The sequence below is a fragment of the Manduca sexta genome, chromosome 26, assembly GCF_014839805.1.
Source record: "Manduca sexta isolate Smith_Timp_Sample1 chromosome 26, JHU_Msex_v1.0, whole genome shotgun sequence".
NCBI lineage: Eukaryota > Metazoa > Arthropoda > Insecta > Lepidoptera > Sphingidae > Manduca > Manduca sexta.
The window spans coordinates 6,383,520-6,404,256 of record NC_051140.1 but is presented as its reverse complement, the minus strand read 5'-3'; the positions used below and the strand labels follow the sequence as shown (position 1 = coordinate 6,404,256).

The 20,737-nt window shown below is 33.4% G+C and overlaps 1 protein-coding gene across 2 annotated transcripts; it reads right to left on the bottom strand.

The window, feature by feature from the left end:
* Positions 1-515: 515 nt before the first annotated feature.
* Positions 516-20,674, bottom strand: LOC115453353 (proton-coupled folate transporter). 2 transcript variants are annotated; one of them, XM_037443451.1, is made up of 7 exons: positions 19,532-20,674; positions 18,686-18,845; positions 9,176-9,277; positions 5,855-5,992; positions 4,622-4,705; positions 3,511-3,667; positions 516-1,281 (listed from the first exon to the last, which is right to left on the bottom strand). In XM_037443451.1, the coding sequence occupies exons 1-7, from the start codon at positions 20,342-20,344 to the stop codon at positions 1,188-1,190; spliced, it is 1,548 nt and encodes a 515-aa protein (XP_037299348.1). In that variant the 5' UTR covers positions 20,345-20,674; the 3' UTR covers positions 516-1,187. The 2 variants fall into 2 exon arrangements, with proteins under 2 accessions (XP_037299348.1, XP_037299349.1); XM_037443452.1 differs by having other exon boundaries at positions 19,538-20,674.
* Positions 20,675-20,737: the final 63 nt, after the last annotated feature.

The following is a 20,737-nucleotide window of genomic DNA, read 5'->3' as shown; positions in this document are numbered from 1 at the left end:
ACGAAGTGCAACGAGAAATCACAACCAACATAACCAATTTTGAATGAATTATATTTTTCATTCTTCCCGCATTATATGATTGATTATGTTAATTATTTACCGAACAAATAATTAAATGAACAGGCCTTTGTGATTATTACTATCAATGCGGGAATGCCGTGGTGGAATTCTCATGGAGACATCTAGAGAATTCCACCACGGCTAACCCAGGCTGTCGTAAGAGGCGACTGATTGGGGCTTAGGGAGTCGCGGGGCGAACAGTAGGGGGCTACTTGCCTGACTGAGGTGGACGACAATGCAGGTATGTATCCCTATGTCGTAGACGTGTTTTAATATGTGGAGGCATCTTAACCGCATCACTTACAGAAGTACCGCTATGCGATATCATGTATTGTGCGTAGATTTTTCACTTTGAACCAGCGGTGGCTTGGGTCTTGAGCTTCCCCTTCGGAGGGAGATGCTATTTTTATATGCATTGGTATTTTAAAGACATGTATAAAAATAAAAAAAATAACTTTAAAAATAATAATAACTTATTTCACATAAAAAGGTTACAAACAAGACAAAGTACAATATTCTTAAAATTAAGTTCGCATTTACAATTTGACTTAAATAAAGCACATTCTAAAATCTATAGATAATGACTTAAACAGATTCTAACGAATCAGATTCAACGATGGTAACAATGTTTATATTCCAGAGTTATAGGAATAAGTTTTAAGATATTATTTTTTGTGTAAGATGGAAGAAGAATGAAAAGATCTATTTATTACGATCGGCTTTACAGTGAGATTTTTTTTTCAAATACATAATTCCTTGAAGGGTAGGCAGAAGCGCAACTAAAGCGCCCATCGCACTTGTCCCTCCCGTCATAGATAGAGAGCAAGCCAATAGATATTGAGTATCAATATTAGGGAACAATATATTTTAAGATAGTTATTATTATAGACAACCAGCAATAAGGATTCTCACTCATTGTCAAGAGAATTGATTTAACAGTATTAATATTTTTTTTTAATTCTATAAACAAAAACAAGGCTAATAGAAAAAAAAATTAAACCAAGCAAATATTACAAAAATAAAAATGACTACCGCGTTATAGGTAACAAAATAATACTGACTTACGTAAAATTAGCTATACATTACAAAATGGTCTTAAACTACAGCAGAGAGAATATATTTACGGGTTAACTGCAGGAGGATCGGCAGTTAACAGTGTAGTCGTATTTACATCTAAGCGCCGTGTCCTTTTCATCTTTTTTGTGCTGGTGGTAGAACCATCTGGAATACATACATGTTATATTGGTATAAAATGAAGATAAGAAATAAATAACTAGTTGATGGCGGTTTCACCTGCATTAAAAGTGCCTTAATCACTTTGGTATTCAAATGTACGACGCCAGCACCATATTTAAAAAAAAAAACTGTTTTTGTTTCACCGAATCAAGCTACTGGCATTTAAAGCAGTCTACGTATTAATCCAGGACATGTGGTCTATATGTGCCCCAAATTTTATTGAAATCCGTTCAGCTATTTTTGAATTTACTTCTAACAAACATCCAAACATTTTTAGGATCTCTCGCATATAATATTATTAAGAAAAGGGTAGTAACTGCGTTATTAGGTATATTCGCCGCCATATGAGTCTTACTGGTATGATAAGACTCTTTTGGTGTCAGTAAATTGGCCAACGTTGTTTCCTTCTAATTTCTATATATCTTTTTCTAGATATTTCGAGCTTTCACTTGAATCGTTGTCGCTAAGACTGAGTTGAACATAAGTAGACTAAAACTAGACTAACGTTGACAATTAGACATATTGTTTATGTATCCGTATTGGCACCCTGTAATAATTACCAATCCAATTGAACTCATTGATGTATATTGACATATATATCGATGGTTGAAGCAATGACAATCCTAATCAAGATACTATCGCTAGAAGACTCTCGTAATCATTATGAGAACAGTCGTGTTTTCAATTTCAACTCTATTATTTAATTCCCATGAGAATTACAAGAGTAATATGACGTCATCGATGTTTTTAAAACAGAGTTTGTTTTTCTATGTTATTATAACACCTTTGTGATAGACAAAACGAATATTCATTGATTATACAATGGCGTTTGTAGTCAAATAGACCGGTGGTATAGCCTTTGTTCGGATGATTGCGCAGAAATTATTCCGATTAAAAACATTCACAGGCTGTTACAAATTATTTCATAGGATAAACTATGACACTTTGCTGGTGGTAGGATATTTATATCCGCCCGAATAGCGACTACCGTCCACAAGGAGTTAAAACCCGCCATAGCGGCTCACGGAAGTGTGTAGCGTTCTGGAATCAGCCTGTGTATATGCGGTTTCAACAGGCCGGCATAATTGTGTCGACTGTCAAGGAGTAATCATTGACACTCTAGTGGACCCCACTCCACTTACTATAAGGTGCCGTAGGGCCACTATGCTGTGCTCGTGTAAGAAAAAGAAAAAAAAATTGAAGTTTAGAAATGTCTACATTTCGTCGGTTTCAATACCTTTAAGTACTGGTTGCTAATATCTTGAAGTTTAGTTAACATATACTTCGATTTTTTCCCGATTCTTCATGTATTCTGCGGTTAGAGGTATTAGTTATTCGGTGCCGCAACTTCTTTCGTCTCGTTATTTTAAATCGACCGAGGATTGCCTAAACGTAATTTTTACAATTGAAGCTTATTTCTTCACTTATTAAGAAAAAAAATATTTGTAATAGAATATAACTTATTCAGAGTATTTAAAATTCGTACTTCCTTTATCGGTTTAGTTCTACCTGGCACCCACGATTCATTGTTTTTATTATGTAAAAATCAGTGTCGGAAATTGAGTTTTAACTTTTTAATTATAAAAACATTGCTTTTGTCTTTTTTTAGATTAATCTTATTACAGCAACATGATTTTTAAAACTTTATAAAATATGATCTGCCGGTCCCCACCTATACATTAAATAAAACCCGGTATGTCCGTACATCAAAAGAAGAATAATAAAAAAGAAAGGATTAACTACATAAAAGCAATAGAACACAAAATCAAAATTTTTTGAAGTCTTTTCTGTCGATCAGCTGTTATTCTGATTATTTGCAATCGCACATCTCTGGAACAGCTGGACGGATTTTAGTGCAGTTTCCAGAAATGGTCAGAGTATAAATAGGAGCAGTATATGGGATTTTTTTCATATCGTGTATCCGAAAAGAAAGTTATCGTAATTTTAAGATAAATTTTCATTAAAACTTTACATGGATAAAGTCCACGCAGACAAAGTCGTAAGCAGCTAGTGGACAGTAAAAACAGCTTACTAACAAATAAAAATAATAGAATAACGGTTCGTAAAAACAATAAAAAATTCAACTCGACAATTTTATCAATCTTACATCTGCTCCCCACCTAACCATCAAGTTAAATTCAGTCACATCACTATATCTGAATAAAAATTACCCATCAGGTGCTTCCTTATCAAGTCCGTAGAAAAACAAATTACCCGAATATACAAAGTGCAGGGACGGTAACAGCAACACTGAGCAGGAAGACAGCGCCGGGCAGCACGTGCAGCACTGAGATGTATACCCAGGAGTACACCGGCGCGGCGATCAGCGGCATCATCGTCTCCATCACGCCGAACAACGAGTACACTTTACCTACGAGATATGGGACAGTTCATTAGGCATTAGTTGTACATAAACATCATGGTATATGAGACCTTATAAGCGTACACCTACGGCTCTTAAGCGTAGACAGAAACGTAACTAAGGCATCAACTATCCGCCATGTGTATTCCCTCCCATGATATGAAAAGGACGAGTAAGTCGCAATATTGGGCACAAATTCCAGATTCTGAGCTGATACTGAGTAGGAAAACCCAGTATCACTTTGCAGGGGATCGAACCCGACACCTCAGCACTGCAGTCTTGCCGCAATACAACTACGCTACCGAGGCAGTTAATATTGTAATACCCTGTTTATATCACAGAAGACACAGGCAAAGGCTTAAAGATTGAACTTATAATTCTCTAGGTATTCCCGCTTTATTATGCAAGATGATGCACTACGTCACCATGATAGCGTGGAATACGTCACCATGATAGAACATATTCCAATCTTGAGTAACTAATTGCCGTATTAATACATGCAACTCAGTTTTGCTCTCAAGTGCGATATCAGCTGAGACACTGTCAAATAAAGTCAACATCTTAAGATCGTCGCTATTTAACACATATCAACATCCCAACTGATATCTTAAGTCACAGCATATGACTGAATTTCACAACTAAAAATTGTTTATTACACAACACCGACTCAGCAAAAAACAAGCTCTTAAACGGCACCCTGAACTTGGTTTATTAAATAATTCAATACATTAAATGACTACTTGAGATCCTATTCTAAGTTGAGATTGATTTATTAATATGGCTTTAAGCTGTCATCGAATCAAACACCCACAATACAAATTTAACTTGCACTACCTAGAAATCGAAGCCAACCACTAACATTTAACCCCAAGTACGCTACCACAAAATAATGAAGCTATTATTTATAATTCTTTTAATGAAATAAAATAATAGCATAAAAAACACTGAGAATTTATAACTTACCAAATTCCTGGTAAGAAACTAGTTTCGAGGCGATTGACCTTAAGGCGATGGCTGTCGTCCCGTTTAATATCTCAAGGAGAGGGGCTGAAATAAAATACATTTTTAAAATTTCTGGAAGCTGAATCTTAATTAAACATATTAAGGCGATACCTCAAGGTCCATTTTCATACATTTTGTTTCACCTTTAATCTGGGTAACTAAACAAGTATTGGCAAGTAAAGAATTTAAATTCACGTCTAGTTAGTGATTAGTTCTCGCAGTTGAAGAAAAATGTAAAAATAATTAATAATCATGGATATTTCTGCCTTTAAAATTTCGTCATATTAAATTTTAAAGGCCGAAATATCCATGATTATTAATTATTTTACGTTTTTCTTTCAACTGCGAGAACTAATCACTAACTAGACGTGAATTTAAATTCTTTACTTGCCAATACTTGTTTAGTTACCCAGATTAAAGACGAAACAAAATGTATGAAAATGGACCTTGAGGTATCGCCTTAATATACAATTTGTTGTACATTTGTCTATCAAGTTCCAAGTATAGATTATTAAGTTGATACTGTTTACAGTTTACGAAGTCGTATCATAGCCGAAAAACGTATACTCCCTGCTTGACTATTTTTTAATGTAGTCGATTAACAAGCATGCCCCTAGTCTGATGGTAAGCGATATGTCCACCCATGAGCAGTAGCACCATGCAGAACTTTCCATTACAAAGTACTGCGTGGCACTCCACTGGGTCCGTCACCCTGACACTACAATGTTATTACGCTGGCTACAACGACCTTCAAATCGGAAGACTAGAGTGTTTGCTTAATGCTGCTTGGCGGCAGAAATAGACAGTGCAGTGGCACCTACCCAGACGGCCGCTCACATACGAGAGACCAACTGTATTGAATACTGCCCACTGCTGAGCACGGGCTGCCTCCACTGCTGAGAAGGTTTAGACCTTACTCCACCACATTGGTCTATTGCAAATTAGCTCACTTCACCTCTTCACGATTTATTAACTTCACTGTTTTACCGAACCATAACTGATAAACAATACTCACATCACTTCGAAATGTTAGAGATGTGTACTTTATGTTTTGAACCTATGGACAATCGTCTCGGCAACCCATTCCATTCCCAACCAGAACTATGGTGTACTTATTCTAATAAAGCCACACGGCCAATCACTTAATGAAAGTTAAAGAACAATATTCATTTTTGAAGAACAATGGCCACTTACCCATATAAACTTCATAGTTATTCCTGGCGAATGCCAACACAAGACACCCACAGATCTTGCTGATAGTAGATGTTATTCCGAGAGTAGCGTCATCAAATTTCAATTTCCTACTGAGCACACTTATAGCGAATAGTGTACCTAAAAATACATTAAATAATTAATACTACATTCATTGCTTCGGAAACATGAAATTACTTTTCTGGCATCTATCCCACTGATTACTTTTGCAAGATCAAAGAAGGCTATATATCAATCTAGGACTTATTCTATCAGTGTAGTAAACATTTAAAACCATAAGCAATTTATTCGTTTACTTCTAACAAATACCCAGTACGATAAGCCTTCGACAATGTTAATGTATGGATTCAAGACCGAATTAAGCTGGCTCACGATTATAGAGGTGGATTTTAATGACAACTCAGTAACGGCAGCTACTTCAACTGTTATAGCTAAAAGAAAACTTTATTAGAAGGCTGACCATCATTTTTAAATCAGATCTCGATTCAAATATTTTGCAAAAAAATATTTAGCAAGAATATGGACGATTAACGTAAATACTTTTTGATAACAATTGATCCTACTTATACGAACCGCTTATAAGAATCAAAAGAGTATAGTACTAACGAGACGTTTGAGTACTTTTAGGGTCAGAAATTGCTACATACTTTTTTGAAGAAATGCTACTCCAATTTGTATTTTAACAAAACAAAATTTGTATTCAGACTCGAATAATCTCCAAAAAATTATAGAAATGTATTCAAAAACTGAAATAAATATATTGAGTGTGTCATAAATTTCACAATTACAATTTCTAAGCTGTTAAACGCCTCGCTCGTCAGTACAAAAAATAATTACTTTAGGTCTAGATACTACTTCGTCTCAAGAATCGAAATATTATAATATAGAGTCCACATAGAAAATTATTAGCTCTATATTTTATGTTTATTTACTTGTATATACTAACTGACGGCCAAATTAATCAAAAACCTCAGCTAATGTCATACTAGCATAGCAAATCTCCCACTAAATCAATATTTTTCCAAAAACATCTTGGTCGATTCTATAATAGTTTACTGAGGACAAATAACAAAGGTATTTTCCTGATAGTCACAACAGAATCGTAATTTAAAAGACTTTTCACGGTGTTAGTTTTTATTTTATGCAAATTACGTGGAATCCATTTCATTTATAAGCAAACAGAGCGGCTATCAGTTTTTATAGCTCCTACCTGGAGACGTTTACTTAAATTACTTGCTTGAACTACTTTTTGAGTGAAACTCGGTCAACCACGGATTAGTAAATAAACCGCAAAATACAGGCAAGGATACGGGTTCAAGTTATTTTTACAGACAAGGAACATCTTGTATTCATTATAATTTTCTTTCACGTGAAAAGACACTTAAGACTTTGGATTTTTGGTACACAAATAGACAGATAAATCGTGGATTAGTGTGCTATTTTTATTTCGAATATGGTCAGTGGGACTTTTACTTTGTGAAAGACATTCAGGCGGGCGAGCCTCGAAGCACACACAAAAACATACAACATGCCTTTATCAGGACAGAGGTGCAACCAGGACACCCATTTTTGCCGACCTATCGCCATATCGGGCACCTATTCCAGACCTCATGCTGATGTTTAACAGGAAAAACCATTATCACTTTGCCAGACCCGGGATTTGAATCCAGTACCTCAAAGCGCTGTCTAAAACAATAAAAACGCCACCAAGGTAGTTCTCTAAACAGATACTACTTTAATTCAAAATTTACATATAGTGCTGTTAGTAACTTTAATTGATTCAAAACAGTTTTTGCAATGCGTACGCGGAACTCTCCATATCTAAGGCTTATGCAGATTGGCATCGACGTCAAAAATGTTTTTACACATGTAGTATTGAAAAGACCTACACCCACAAGTTCCTGTTCATATAATACATGCAATACATTCGTATCAGACAATACCTACAATGCCATCATATACTCCCACTTAAATTCCAATTACACAGGTTATGTAATCAAACTGTCAGTAATTGCTGACGCATTGCCAAATATTTGGAAGCTGGGTCGCCAATGATATTTAGGGCCTGTTTCATAATGTTCAAGTAACGTTATTCGCTAGTTAACGTATAAGGCAGTTTGTGCTTAATGCGTTTTTTTGTTAACCATTTGGCTTCGTTTTCGTATTTGCTTGCCTTACATTATATTCGACAATTTGTGTTTAAAGATTTCTTACGTTTATGCGAAAGTTCGCAGCTAAATAAGACTAGTTTTCGTATGTTATCGCGATTTTCAGTTTTATTTTTTGATTTTTAGTATTTTAATCTTGCGCGACGTTTCGAAGGCATTGCAGACTTTTTTAAATTGTATTATTGTAGAATGCATGACCTACCTGCCTCAGTCTGTCCCGTGACTATGAACACTGCAGTTTTCGAAACATCGGGAAATTTGTTATTTATATAATTAAATACAAAAAGCACGATACAATAAAAAAACTGCTTATTTAAATTTGCGTATACTCACACATCGTCAAACAGAGCCTTAACATAATAAAGATAGTCAGCCTCTTAACTTATTGCTTGATTGTTGTCACCCTAGTTCTACTCAGTGACCTAGCTTAAGGAGGAAATCATTTGCATAATTAATTATTCATGTATTTTTATTTAGCAGACAGTTGATCGCGGAGTTTTTTTTTTGTTTATACATATCAATAGTAAATATGTCTGCTATTTATTTTTATGTTAATAGGTTGCGCAATAAAAAAACCATTGCCTGTTAAATGTCACGAACCCAAAATAGTAACAAAAAAATTTATTCATTTTTTGCATGATTTTTATTTATTTTATCCTTGTGCTAACTTTTATTATTCTGAAATATATGATGTAGGCAACGTTTAAAATTGACCTTAGGCAAGCTAGCAAATTAAGACGCAGATAAAAACAATTCAATGCTAAGAGTTTCAAGTAAAAAAGGCAACTCAAAAGTTTTAAATCTAATGATATCTGACATTAAAACATCGCAACAAAAATCAAAGCTAGTAAAAATTGCAAATGTTTGTAAAACATACCATTTGTGTAGTATGTGTTACAAACATTAATAAAATGACATTAATTACTACATAATTTACATTGAATTCTATAAAAAATTAAGAGCGTTGATATAAAATATAAAACTAAGTATATGAAAGCAAAATTTTTGTTATGTATGAAATAAGGTGCTTTAATTTATAAATAATACTGTATACTTCAGTAAATTTGTCTTCGAAAGGTGTATTTCAGAGTAAAAAAATCATCAATAAAGTTAAAGATAAGGTATAAAAACTTACCGAGTGAGTGAGTGATCAGGTGGTAAGTGGAGTAGATACTGTATTTAACTTCGTCCCAATTGAACCGGTACCGCGTAAATATGTACATAACGCTGAGTTCGCCTGTAGGGTATAAACATAAACATTAGGGAAATATCAACACAATCGAATCTTTAACAGTGCACTTTAAACGCCTACGAGTAGGTACTTCAACCTCAAACTCCAACACTTGACACAAAATTGTTAATTTTAATTTTGAATCGTATTCTAAGATAGTTTAAATTTTCAATTATTATTTATCAATATTTTCACAATAAGCATACAATATGGTAAAATTGATCACTGTAGAAACCAATGATATTTTAATAAAAAGGTGTAGGTAGATCTGCGGCACCTATAGTCCAGGATCGATAATTTTTGATACCAAAAAAAAATATTTTCCTTTTACTTTTGTTATATTTTCTCCCTTTTCCAATGAGTTCCATGCTGTAACTATTTTTTACCTTTGACGATTTTTAAAGGCTTTGGCCCAGGTCCACTATAGCGCAGCCAGCATTCAAAAACGGCCCACTATCGCACACATAGAAAACGTAACTTAGAGAGCGGTGATAGCTTAGTTGGTTGTGGAATAGGCTGCCGAGATTAAAGTCCGCAGGTTCAAAACGCAAGGGCATACACCTCCGACAACGTGAGGAATCCTGCATACCTGAGAAATTTTGTATAGGAATTTTAAGGGTGTGTGAAATCTACCAATCCACACTAGGCCAGCGTGGCGGACTAAGACCTAATCCCTCTCAGTAGTCAAAGAGCGCTTAGCAATGGAACAGTATATAATACAGGGCTCATATTATTATAATATTATTAGATAATTTAGCACGAGCATATAAAAGCACGACATATTCTTATTTTTATCGTAAAAGGCATTTTATCAAACATTATTTGGACGACGAAATTGAACAGAATCTGACACGACGCAGGCCGATTTTGCTAATTAGCTCAACATCAGCGTGCCTGTCACAGCTTGTTTGCATCTACTCCTTTTTATTCAAAAAGCATTGGTAAAAACCTACTCTTTCTGTAAGTATGTAGGTTATATATTCGCATTACTTATAAGTCACATCGAGATGTCTCTTACATTTTTCTGCCCGCATTCACTTGACAGTTGGACACGAAACCTTGATAAATTTTATACGTCGAAGGTTTAATGCAATATTTGTTTTGTCACTTTCTTTTATAATAAAAATAATTATGGAGCAAATAAGATAAAACAACTAAATATATTTAATTATGATTGATATAGTCTATATCCTATAGTATCTACCAGCCAGTCCTAATTCTTAAAGCTTTAGATGGAATTCTTGACAATGTTTGTATGGACTAACCGCTCAAGGATGGGTAACGGAAATTTTGTATGATATTATGCTAAATATTTGTTTTGTAAATAGACACGATGTTACAAATTAGTAATAATTTAAATATGCTAAATGCCGATGATTTGTAAAAACCCAGCCGTCTGAACAGAGGCGCGAAAACAAACTTTAAACGATGCAGTACGATTATAGTACTTATAATCATCGGGTCAGAATTCAAAATGTATCTCCTGAACTTTAGACAAACAACAACAGGAATATTTGTCTATTTCATGAACATAGAAATTTAAATTTTCAAACGTACTTACTTCTTTTTTTTCCGACATATTAGAGGAGGCACTACAAATGCATCCACATTTCGAACACCACATAAACATCCCTTGATTTGATAGTCAACGAATATATGGAATTATCGTTAATATACAGTCCCAAGCAAGCCGTGTTTTTACGAAAACTTGCACAATTCTTCTATACCTGACCTAATAAACGAAGTCAAGAGCAAACGCTTGACACAAGCAAGCTACCTCTAGAGTGTAGACAAAAGAACCACAATAGAGACCAACAGTGGCTGTGTCATCATTAATAAAGAATCTATTGAATTGTCGATACGTTTGAGTCATAGATACTGAAGGATTACAAATAATATAAACATCAAGCCGTGACAAACACTAGGCGGGCTGCGGGACGTTGACACAGCGTGTTCCTGCTCGGCTGATTGTCATATAAATCACATGGGCCCGTTCTGTTAGTTATGGAGATTTACACCTGGACAGGGGCGGATTCTGAAGTGTAGAACGGGAGACATTCGTGGATAAATGAGGCTTTAATATATACTTAACTCCTTTTTACACCTTTCCACCACCACATGTAATAGAGAATTTTCTAGCATAAACATTTTTAACATCACCTCCAAATGTTTAAAATTGAAATTAAACAAACGATGACTACTGGCAAAGTTTTTACCTACTTTAGAATAAGATTTTGTAATAAAATATAGTTATATATACTAGTCGACTAAGTAAAGTTCCAAATTAATAATAAGCACTAAATTTAAAATACTAACTTCTCGCCACTGTAGGTGTATTAAATTATTCATTGTTACAGAACATAATTTTTAAGATAATGACTGAAGCCAAAATAAATAAAAAAATAGTATTTGTTCTCCATTCGACTCTGGCTATCACATCCAACACTCTTGTTACGTGCAATGGATTGTTTGTCATTGTAAAATCTATACAGTTAGTGTCGGCTTTATAGCGGGACGGGCTAGGAGGTCACCCGAGGTAGGTCTTAGGAAGGCCGCCAAATGTTCTAGAACGACGTCACAGACATACACATGGAACGTAAAAAAAAGTCGCGAGAAAAATGGGCGCCAAGCAAAATTACGCCCGAATAGCTAAGGCTGAGCCTATATACAGTAATGATTAAAACTTCAATTTCCTACGATAAGTTCTGAAGCGTAGTGGATGACTCTGCTAAGAATTAAGAGATAGCAGGTCCCATCTCTCGCACTGAGCTATTTGTGTGCAGTTATTGCAAAAATTATATTATAATACTTTATATTAGGTTCCATAGTGTCCTTCATACACTGAATGAGAAACCCGCCCGTCTCGTTCTGGAGTCAGTCGGTACGACAATGAGGCCGGCATAATTCCAGCAAGTGGTGACGGTTAAGTGACGCCGCGCCATTGACATAATATTTAACAGAACATCGTACGTGTAAGATCCACTTAACACGTTGTACCTAATATCAACATATACTTTGCTGTGAAGGGATTAAAAGAAGAGAAACAAATACTTTTAAAAAAATACGATAAGTAACCTCTCTCATTTTGGAGATAGTTTAAAATAATTATAAGTATGTGTGTATTCTTTGTGAATTATCGCTAGCTTAAACTGCAAAGGAAAACATCTTGATATAACCTGCATACCTGAAAAACTCTTTATAAGAACTCTCTATAACAAATTCTTCAACTTCATATATTAATATAAATAAAGTCCGCAGACAATAGTAAATACAGAATCTACCGATAGTTATAATTGACCTCACACAATGAATCAATACCGTTATTACCGTGCGTAATGATTTGTTATTAATCATTTAATAATGGGCTTGTAAATGGTGTCGTCAAGTTAACGCAAAATCAATCTAATGGCAATTACATTACAGATTATTTATAAGTCAATAGGAAAATTAAAAGGTATAGAAAGTCGCTGCACTTTTATTTTATTTTGGTCGTTATGATTCTGTAAATAAAATACATAAGTCAAGATAACATATAAATTGCATTTCTTTGGTATTTTTATTGCAAGTCATGTCCACAATAACGTTATTGAATAAAATCTCCTTATGTTAGTTATTATCAAACCTATCACCAATGTCGCACCCAACACATTATCCAGTCAAGTTTTTCGTAATAATATTTCTTTTATAATCCAATTATCCGCATGTGTAGACAATATAATAAATGAAGCGAAGATTATACTAATTGAGACTTACAATAATAATAATTTCCTACAAACGACACATCCTATATCCTCAAACATTCACAACTCATAAACTTGTACCAATCTTGTAATCCCATTCACCTAAGAGAATATAAACTGTAGTCTTATACATACTTGTTATATGTAACATTTACTTTCCAGAATACAATATGTTTTGTGTTACAATTATTAACCAGGAATTATTTTTTTCATGTTACAATGTTGCACACATAATTGTAGCCTGTTTTGTGTTTATTCAAAAAATAAAATTTAAAGAACTAAAAAGATTTTCTGTTTATTTCCTCTCCGTTACCAGATTCAGATTTTGACAGATCATCTAAATTCCACGTCAATTTTAATGATTTAAAAGACACTTACTACAATTTATAAATTATTTACACATATACTTTCTTAAGCATACGCCTTGAGCACAGAGCCTTGAGTAAGCACAGGCGAGACTAATATGACCAAAGTCCAAACCTAATCAAATCAATTAATTACGCTCCATAATTATTGTCCAATACGTTTCATTACATGATAAAAATAAATACTATCAGGGGCCTTATTCTCTACCCCGCACGTTATTTTGACAGTGCGTAACAAGCACGTAACACAACGCATCATGTTTAGTACTATAGAAATTTGGCTCAAAGAATACCATTCCACACACATTTCTCGAAGATAACATGACACGGCCGCGTTACGCGTTTACTCTATTATACAGAATAAGGGCCCTGGGCCCAGGGCTTGTTGCGCACTGTTAAAATAACGTGCGGGATAGAGAATAAGGGCCCAGGTGCAGTGCTGCCACTTTCCCGAGCGAAGAATAAATAAAAAGAATAATCTAATTAAGTAGGCACGGTTTATTAAGATTCGTCTATGTAAATACACGAACCTATCACGAAAAATTGGTCACGACTTCTCTGACGTAAACGAGTATTTTTACAATCGATTTTTTTTATAATACAAATCACCAATTGTTTTTCCTAAAAATTGAATTCAAAATTTTACGGTCACCGCTCAGGTATACAACTATACCGATGAGGCAGTCATATTAAATATTATTTATATGATATGTAAACATACGGTCATTGTGTATACACTCCAGTCGATTGGTAAACAAATATTGTTAACTGGATATCGAATGTTTTATCTTTAAGTTATGACACAACGGATATTGTCAATTCATTTAACATCTATTATGATGAAAATAGAAGAATCTAATTCTATGCGCCACTAGCTTTTAATAAACAATAAATTAAAAAAAAGATTATTGACGGCCATAATTGAACACATTTTGCTGGTGGTAGGATATATTTTATATCCGCCAGGATAGCGATCACCGTATACAGGGTGTTAAAACCCCCCAAAGTGGCTCACGTATGTATGTGTGTCGCATTCCGGGATCAGCCTATGTATATCCGGTTCTAACCGGCCGGCATAATTGTGTCGATGTCCGAGGGGTAATCTGTTGTCCGTTGACATTCTATTGGACCCCACTCCACTTACCAGCAGGTGCAGTGGATTCACTTTGACGCATCCGTTAAAAAAAAACACATATTTGACAGGAAAAAAAAATGCCATAAAATTATCCTTAATTAAAAAAATTTAGCAAAAAATTAAACCGCCTACAAAAAATAATTTAACATTACCTATATGCTGGTTACCAATTTTGGAGTCGGTGCTTAATGAAACACATACAGTCGAATTGAGAACCTCCTTCTTTTTTTGAAGTCGGTTAAAAAAGGTAAGTATTGGTGAAAAGTTACGTAGATTCATCATTTTGGTCTAGCGTATATTAGACAGTTCATACAACTTGATAGTTTTTACTATGTCTTTTTATCATTCGTTAAATAATTGTCTCTTACATCCGTATATGTTACGTCCCTGTCAATCTGACGTGTGATCAAAATAGTATTTGTTACCTACATCGTCGTGTTATGTCTATAATTTTATAAACGATTTTGTAATATTAACTCTTCACGGTTTAGTTATTTACATGCGAACGAATACTCTGCCATGCTAAGCGCAAAAGCGGTATGTCAGGGAAACCTTATTTCTAGATAATCGATATTTTGTAAATATAGTTTTGTATGTAAAGCTGAGGTAGAGAAACTTTTATAAGTTTTTTTAACATGTTTTAAACAAGATACCGTTATTTAGGTAAATTCATTGGATGCGTATTTTTTTAAGCTATCTGACGACATAAAAATCAAGATTTTGTTTTTTTTTTAAGATACCGCTTTTGAGCATAGCACGACAGTATTGTAGGTATTAAAATAAATATTCTCTTCATGTACACTTACAGTGATGATCGCACGAAGGTATAAAGTTTGGATATAAGGAAAAATACATTAGTATTTTGAAATAAAATTAACGAGAAGAAGTCAATATCTTGTCAAAAAGGTCATGAATGTTTTTCATCTTCATTGTTAGACCTTAAATGCATATCTTATGAACTTTAATGATCCATTTTCCTTGTATCAATATAAATATTATACACTTTAAAAGCAATTATGTCATTTATCGTTACTATCAAAAAATTATCCAATTTAATATTCATGTAAACTTTATAAATAACTAATATTTTTTCATATCTGTATCTTTATCTTACAAGTTATATTAATGTAAATAAACACTATTATTAAACAGGTTATAGGTCCAACAATTAATTAATTATTGATTGTAACTTATTATTAATTATTGTGGTGATAATAATTATGTATGTTGCATTATATGCATTAATTAGAGCAATGATATAATAATACACGTGTATCAAAATACCTACTTAATAAAGTAAATTCGTTGTAACAACACGTCAAGGCCGTCGCCTAACAAAATAAATAAGAGACTAATAACAGCATTTTCTAATAAACGTATAATTAAATTATATTTATTAGAGTAAATAATACGTTAAAAAATATATAATATTATATCAGGAGTTATTAGGACATTATCAAAAACAAGATAAAATAATCTTATGCAATAATGCAGATAATCTTATAAGTGCAATGACAGAATATTTACTTGCATATAAATCAGTCGTATTATATATCTCTTGATATTATGTGTGCAATAGAATGTCATTATGTGACTATTTTTTTTTTATTTCGACCACGGAGAGACATTTAGACATATTTTATTAATAATAAATCTCTCAACAAAAACTAAATGCACGTTCTTTGTATACCTATTAATTCGTGTATTTATTTATTTAATAAGGAATCTAATTCTAATCTTTAAATATTTTTTTGTTTGTTTAATCTTTTTTGAAGGTGTTTAACTTTTTGGTAGATAGTTTTTTTTTGTGTGTAACAAAAAAAGAGATCCAACAGAGATACCTAACGTAAAAAAAAGTCACAAGTAGCAAATAACACAATTTTATGCAAGCATGTCTTAGTCAACTAGTCAACAAAAGGTGCTAGTCAACACTACAATGCTATGAGAATTAGAGACCTTTTAAATACTTCTTAAATCAATATTATGGAACAAACTGAAATTCAATTTCGCCTAAAAAACATTAAGTTTGCTAAGGACGTCATTACAAACCTTACAAAAAGAACACGCGTCGCGACAATTTAGATGCAGTCGTAGAAAATAAAATAAACCCGCAAAATAGTCGCAAACATAATAAAACTATAACAAAAGCGAAAATCCAACATCGTACGTACAAACGAGAATTTTATATGACATTTATTAAGAAAAACCGAATAGGGAATGCGCAAAAATAACATTGGTACAAAGGCATTGCAAATAACCGCGGGCTGTAAACTCGGCCTTATAATGCCGGTTTACGGCGCATAAACCGCGTACACAATAAAGGTGCTTTATTTGCAATTGTTCATGTTTACTCGACAATTACTACGATATGTCAACCTTATGTTATTACGTTATTCTGGAATAGGACAAGTCATAAAATGTCTATATCAGATTATAATATTTAATAATTAATTGAATAAATTTAAGCCATTAGTCGCCATTTTCATGTAACGATTCCAATCGCTCTTTCCTAACAATCTCAAAAATGTACCAATCAGAACAAAGTTTCTTTTTAAATTCTTATAAATGAGTTAATTTCTTTAGTTCATTCTCGAAATCGGATTGAAGATTGAGATTGGGATCAAAACGGCTGTAGTTCAATAACGTACAGAATAAAGATCATGGACTGAATGAATGATAGCGGTTTTGATTATAAGATTTAAGCGTCAGTTTCCCTGGTGCGTAGTTGCGTTCGGTATGACGATAAACTCTCACCCTATTATCGTAATATGGCAAAAAGTTCAGCATCAATCTGGAGCATTATTCAACAGAGTAAAACATGGCAGTGTTACCTTCGTGAAAAAAGAGTGAAATCGTATTCTATATACCAATTTCTATAGTCTTAAACGCGACGCGATGCGTTACGTGATTGTTAAGTACTGACAAAATGACGTTTGGCATAAAGAACAAGGTCCCTGTTGTAGTTGTGTCACTTTTTAACCCTTACGGGGCCCGGTGCAGTTTTGCGCAACTCGCAAAATAAATACTTCCCGTATTAGGAGTGCTAGATCAATTAGTACGAAGTCTGATAAAAAATTACAAATTAAGTATTTAAAAACCAGTTTTACTTGTTGTTATTTCTTAGTTGTTTCTTATTGCATAATTTGTTGTCAAGAAGAATCAAAATAAAAATATAAATACCACACATGGCAGAACACAATTTGCATTTATTCTAAATGCTATGAATTTATTGCTGAATTTAAAACCAGATGTTTTAAATTCATAAAAAGAAATATTTGATACCAAATAAAGTAATGAATATATATATATATATATATATACTACTTTATTCATATATATTTATAATTTAATATATTATTTTCAATTGACGAGAAAAATAAACATTTTATGGATTTTAATATGATAACGCTAAAATTCTTGCTATATTTTTAAAACCTACGTATATGTATAATGATATTAACTAAACGTAGGTAATTTACGGACCTCTGATTATTGAAATGAGCTTTATTATTTGATACCAATCGATGTCTATTTACAACTTTATTTTTAGTATATTTCCATTTTTCCTTAAACATAATTAATTGAATTTAACCGACGATATAATGCAACTAATAATTAAGGAAGACAATTTTTAAATGCCTTATCATTAAATGAAAAAAATAACACAAAGCATTATGTTATATTCATATAATTTTTGCGAAATCGAATTGGTGTAAAATGAATTTCGTAAAAATACTTTATTTCTCCTTGTTAGTTCCGTAATAGATTTGAATAAACATTAGACCTGCATCCTGTCCGATACACCCAATCGTATAATAGAAAACTCGTGACCTATGTGGCCCGTCTGCCCATATGTCCATCTGTCCCAGCCTTCCCCTATATGTTACACGAAATAAAGCTTAATATATTTTAATTATTATATTTACATACAATGATGGTCTTAAGCATGATAAGCTAACGAATATATTTTTGCAGAAAAAGATAAAAATATCAAAAAATATTTTACGTTCTCTTACCTATTCACGTCTTTCGAATATTTTTCCAAAAGTATTTAATATACAGACAAGTATTATCAACGATTCTATTCGTATATAAACAGAGTACCTATAGGACTATTAATTAATTCTGATAGCAATATTTCTTCGAAAATGTATTGAATAAGACAATAACTTACCCCATAAGGATCCAAAATACAAGCAAACTCCAGTTAAAATAAGGCATATCCTCAGTCTTCTATTCCGGGGTCCTTTTTTGAAAGCAATCTCTAGTGTATCCCTCAGACTTTTAACATCAAAGAATTCCCGAAGAAATCCTGTGCAGCCGGGTTTCTTTATCTAAAACAATAATACGGCAATATTTAAGCAGCGTGTAATTGATAATTAACAAATCAAAATCAGAAAGAATACGTGATGAGAAAACATATTGTTTATGTAATATTATTTTTATATCAGTGTATTCCCGAATCATAATATAATACAAAAAAAAAACATTGACTTGACATGAATTATCAAGAGAATATTTAATATTATTACATTAAAACGCGAAAACTGACTCATTATAGTTATAAGTCGTTTAACTTCGCGTATTTCAGAATACAATGTTTTAAAACCGACATCGTAAACTCAATTTTATTATTTAATGGCTGCATATGAAACCGTTAACTAATATTACGAACGCATGGGATGCAAAATTCAAGCTATCTCCTGTTATTTGATTATGAAACATAAAATGTTTATGTTTCGTTTTAAATGTTTCCCATTTTACAAAAATGTTATGTATTTAATTCAATATGCTAGAATGTACGAAATCGTTTTTTAACTGTTAATATTTACTCGAACTCTAATTTTAAATTACAATTTTATAATTATAAATTACAATAACATATTTTTTATGTATGTATAAAAAATATGAATCCATCAAAACATTTGTAATCAAAATTATAATTTTTTCAAAAAAAATCAAACTCATTTTTGGAAATATACTTAAAATAAAAAAATTACCTATAGAAAAATATACTTACGCTTACCCTGTTCTTATTCTCGAGCCACGTGTGATCCTCAATAGCATACCATACGTAACAGAAATTGATTAACTGCAGTGTGGCGGATATAGAAAATACTCCGTAAAAACCCAGGTAGCGCAACAGAACACCACTGAGGCCCATCCCTATGGGAAAACCCATAGTCATGCACAGATTCAATATACCCATACGAAACATTCTCGTCTCCTTTGAAGTTATATCGCCTAGGTAGCTAAATACACCCAGGAACATCGTATACCAGCCGCCAGTGAGCGACGGGAATATCACTTCCATAAAAACAGTCCATTCCACGGGGACTTGGTAGAAGAAGTACGTGTTTGTCATGTTGAGTAAGCACGACATGAACTCCCCAAAGATCGGCATCAGCATGCAAATCTTCCGTTTGCCGGTTTTGTCACTCCACGCTCCGATGAACAACATCAACACTGTGGGCACAGCTGTATGGATCACGCTTTTCCACGCCTGCACTGACGCTATCAGCTTCTGTACCTCGTCTTCTTCAAAAGTATGATTCGCGCGCTGTCTACGTCTCAGTGCTGTACATACTTCATCGCCGAAATCTAGATTTACTCGACACGCCTTATCTAAATTAAGATTTTGTGTCGCGAGCATCGCTAACACACTTGGCATAACAAAAAATGCCAAAACAGGCTCTACTGTTATATTTGACTTTACGTATTTCAGTTTTTCACCGCAACTCATGTTCTGCAAGTCGATCTTTGGATCTGACTTCAACGGCAACATTTCTGCCTCGTTCGATATTTTTGATCCAGATAACTCCGATTTAGCCATTCTAATTTAATAATAAAAAAATAAAAGTAAAAATCACAAAAAATAATAAATAGTTGAGGGAACGATAGTTCATTGATTGTTGGAAGTGGATTTCCGGAGAGCGGTCACATTGTTACAAGCACATCTACACAGCACAAGATAAATAAGTTGTAATATTGAATTACTAGCAGAGCCGTCAACACCGGTACGCCGCTGGCGTTCTATTGTTCGGCTTTATGTAAGCAAACACACTTATGTTGCCATATCAGTGTAATGCGTTCACAAACACTCTCGGATAAATCGAAAATAAACTGAACGCAACCGATATTCAGTTCAAACGACGTAGACGCAAAATCATCTGATAATGAATAAACATGAAAACCTGTCTCGGCGACCTTAACGTGCTGGCTAATG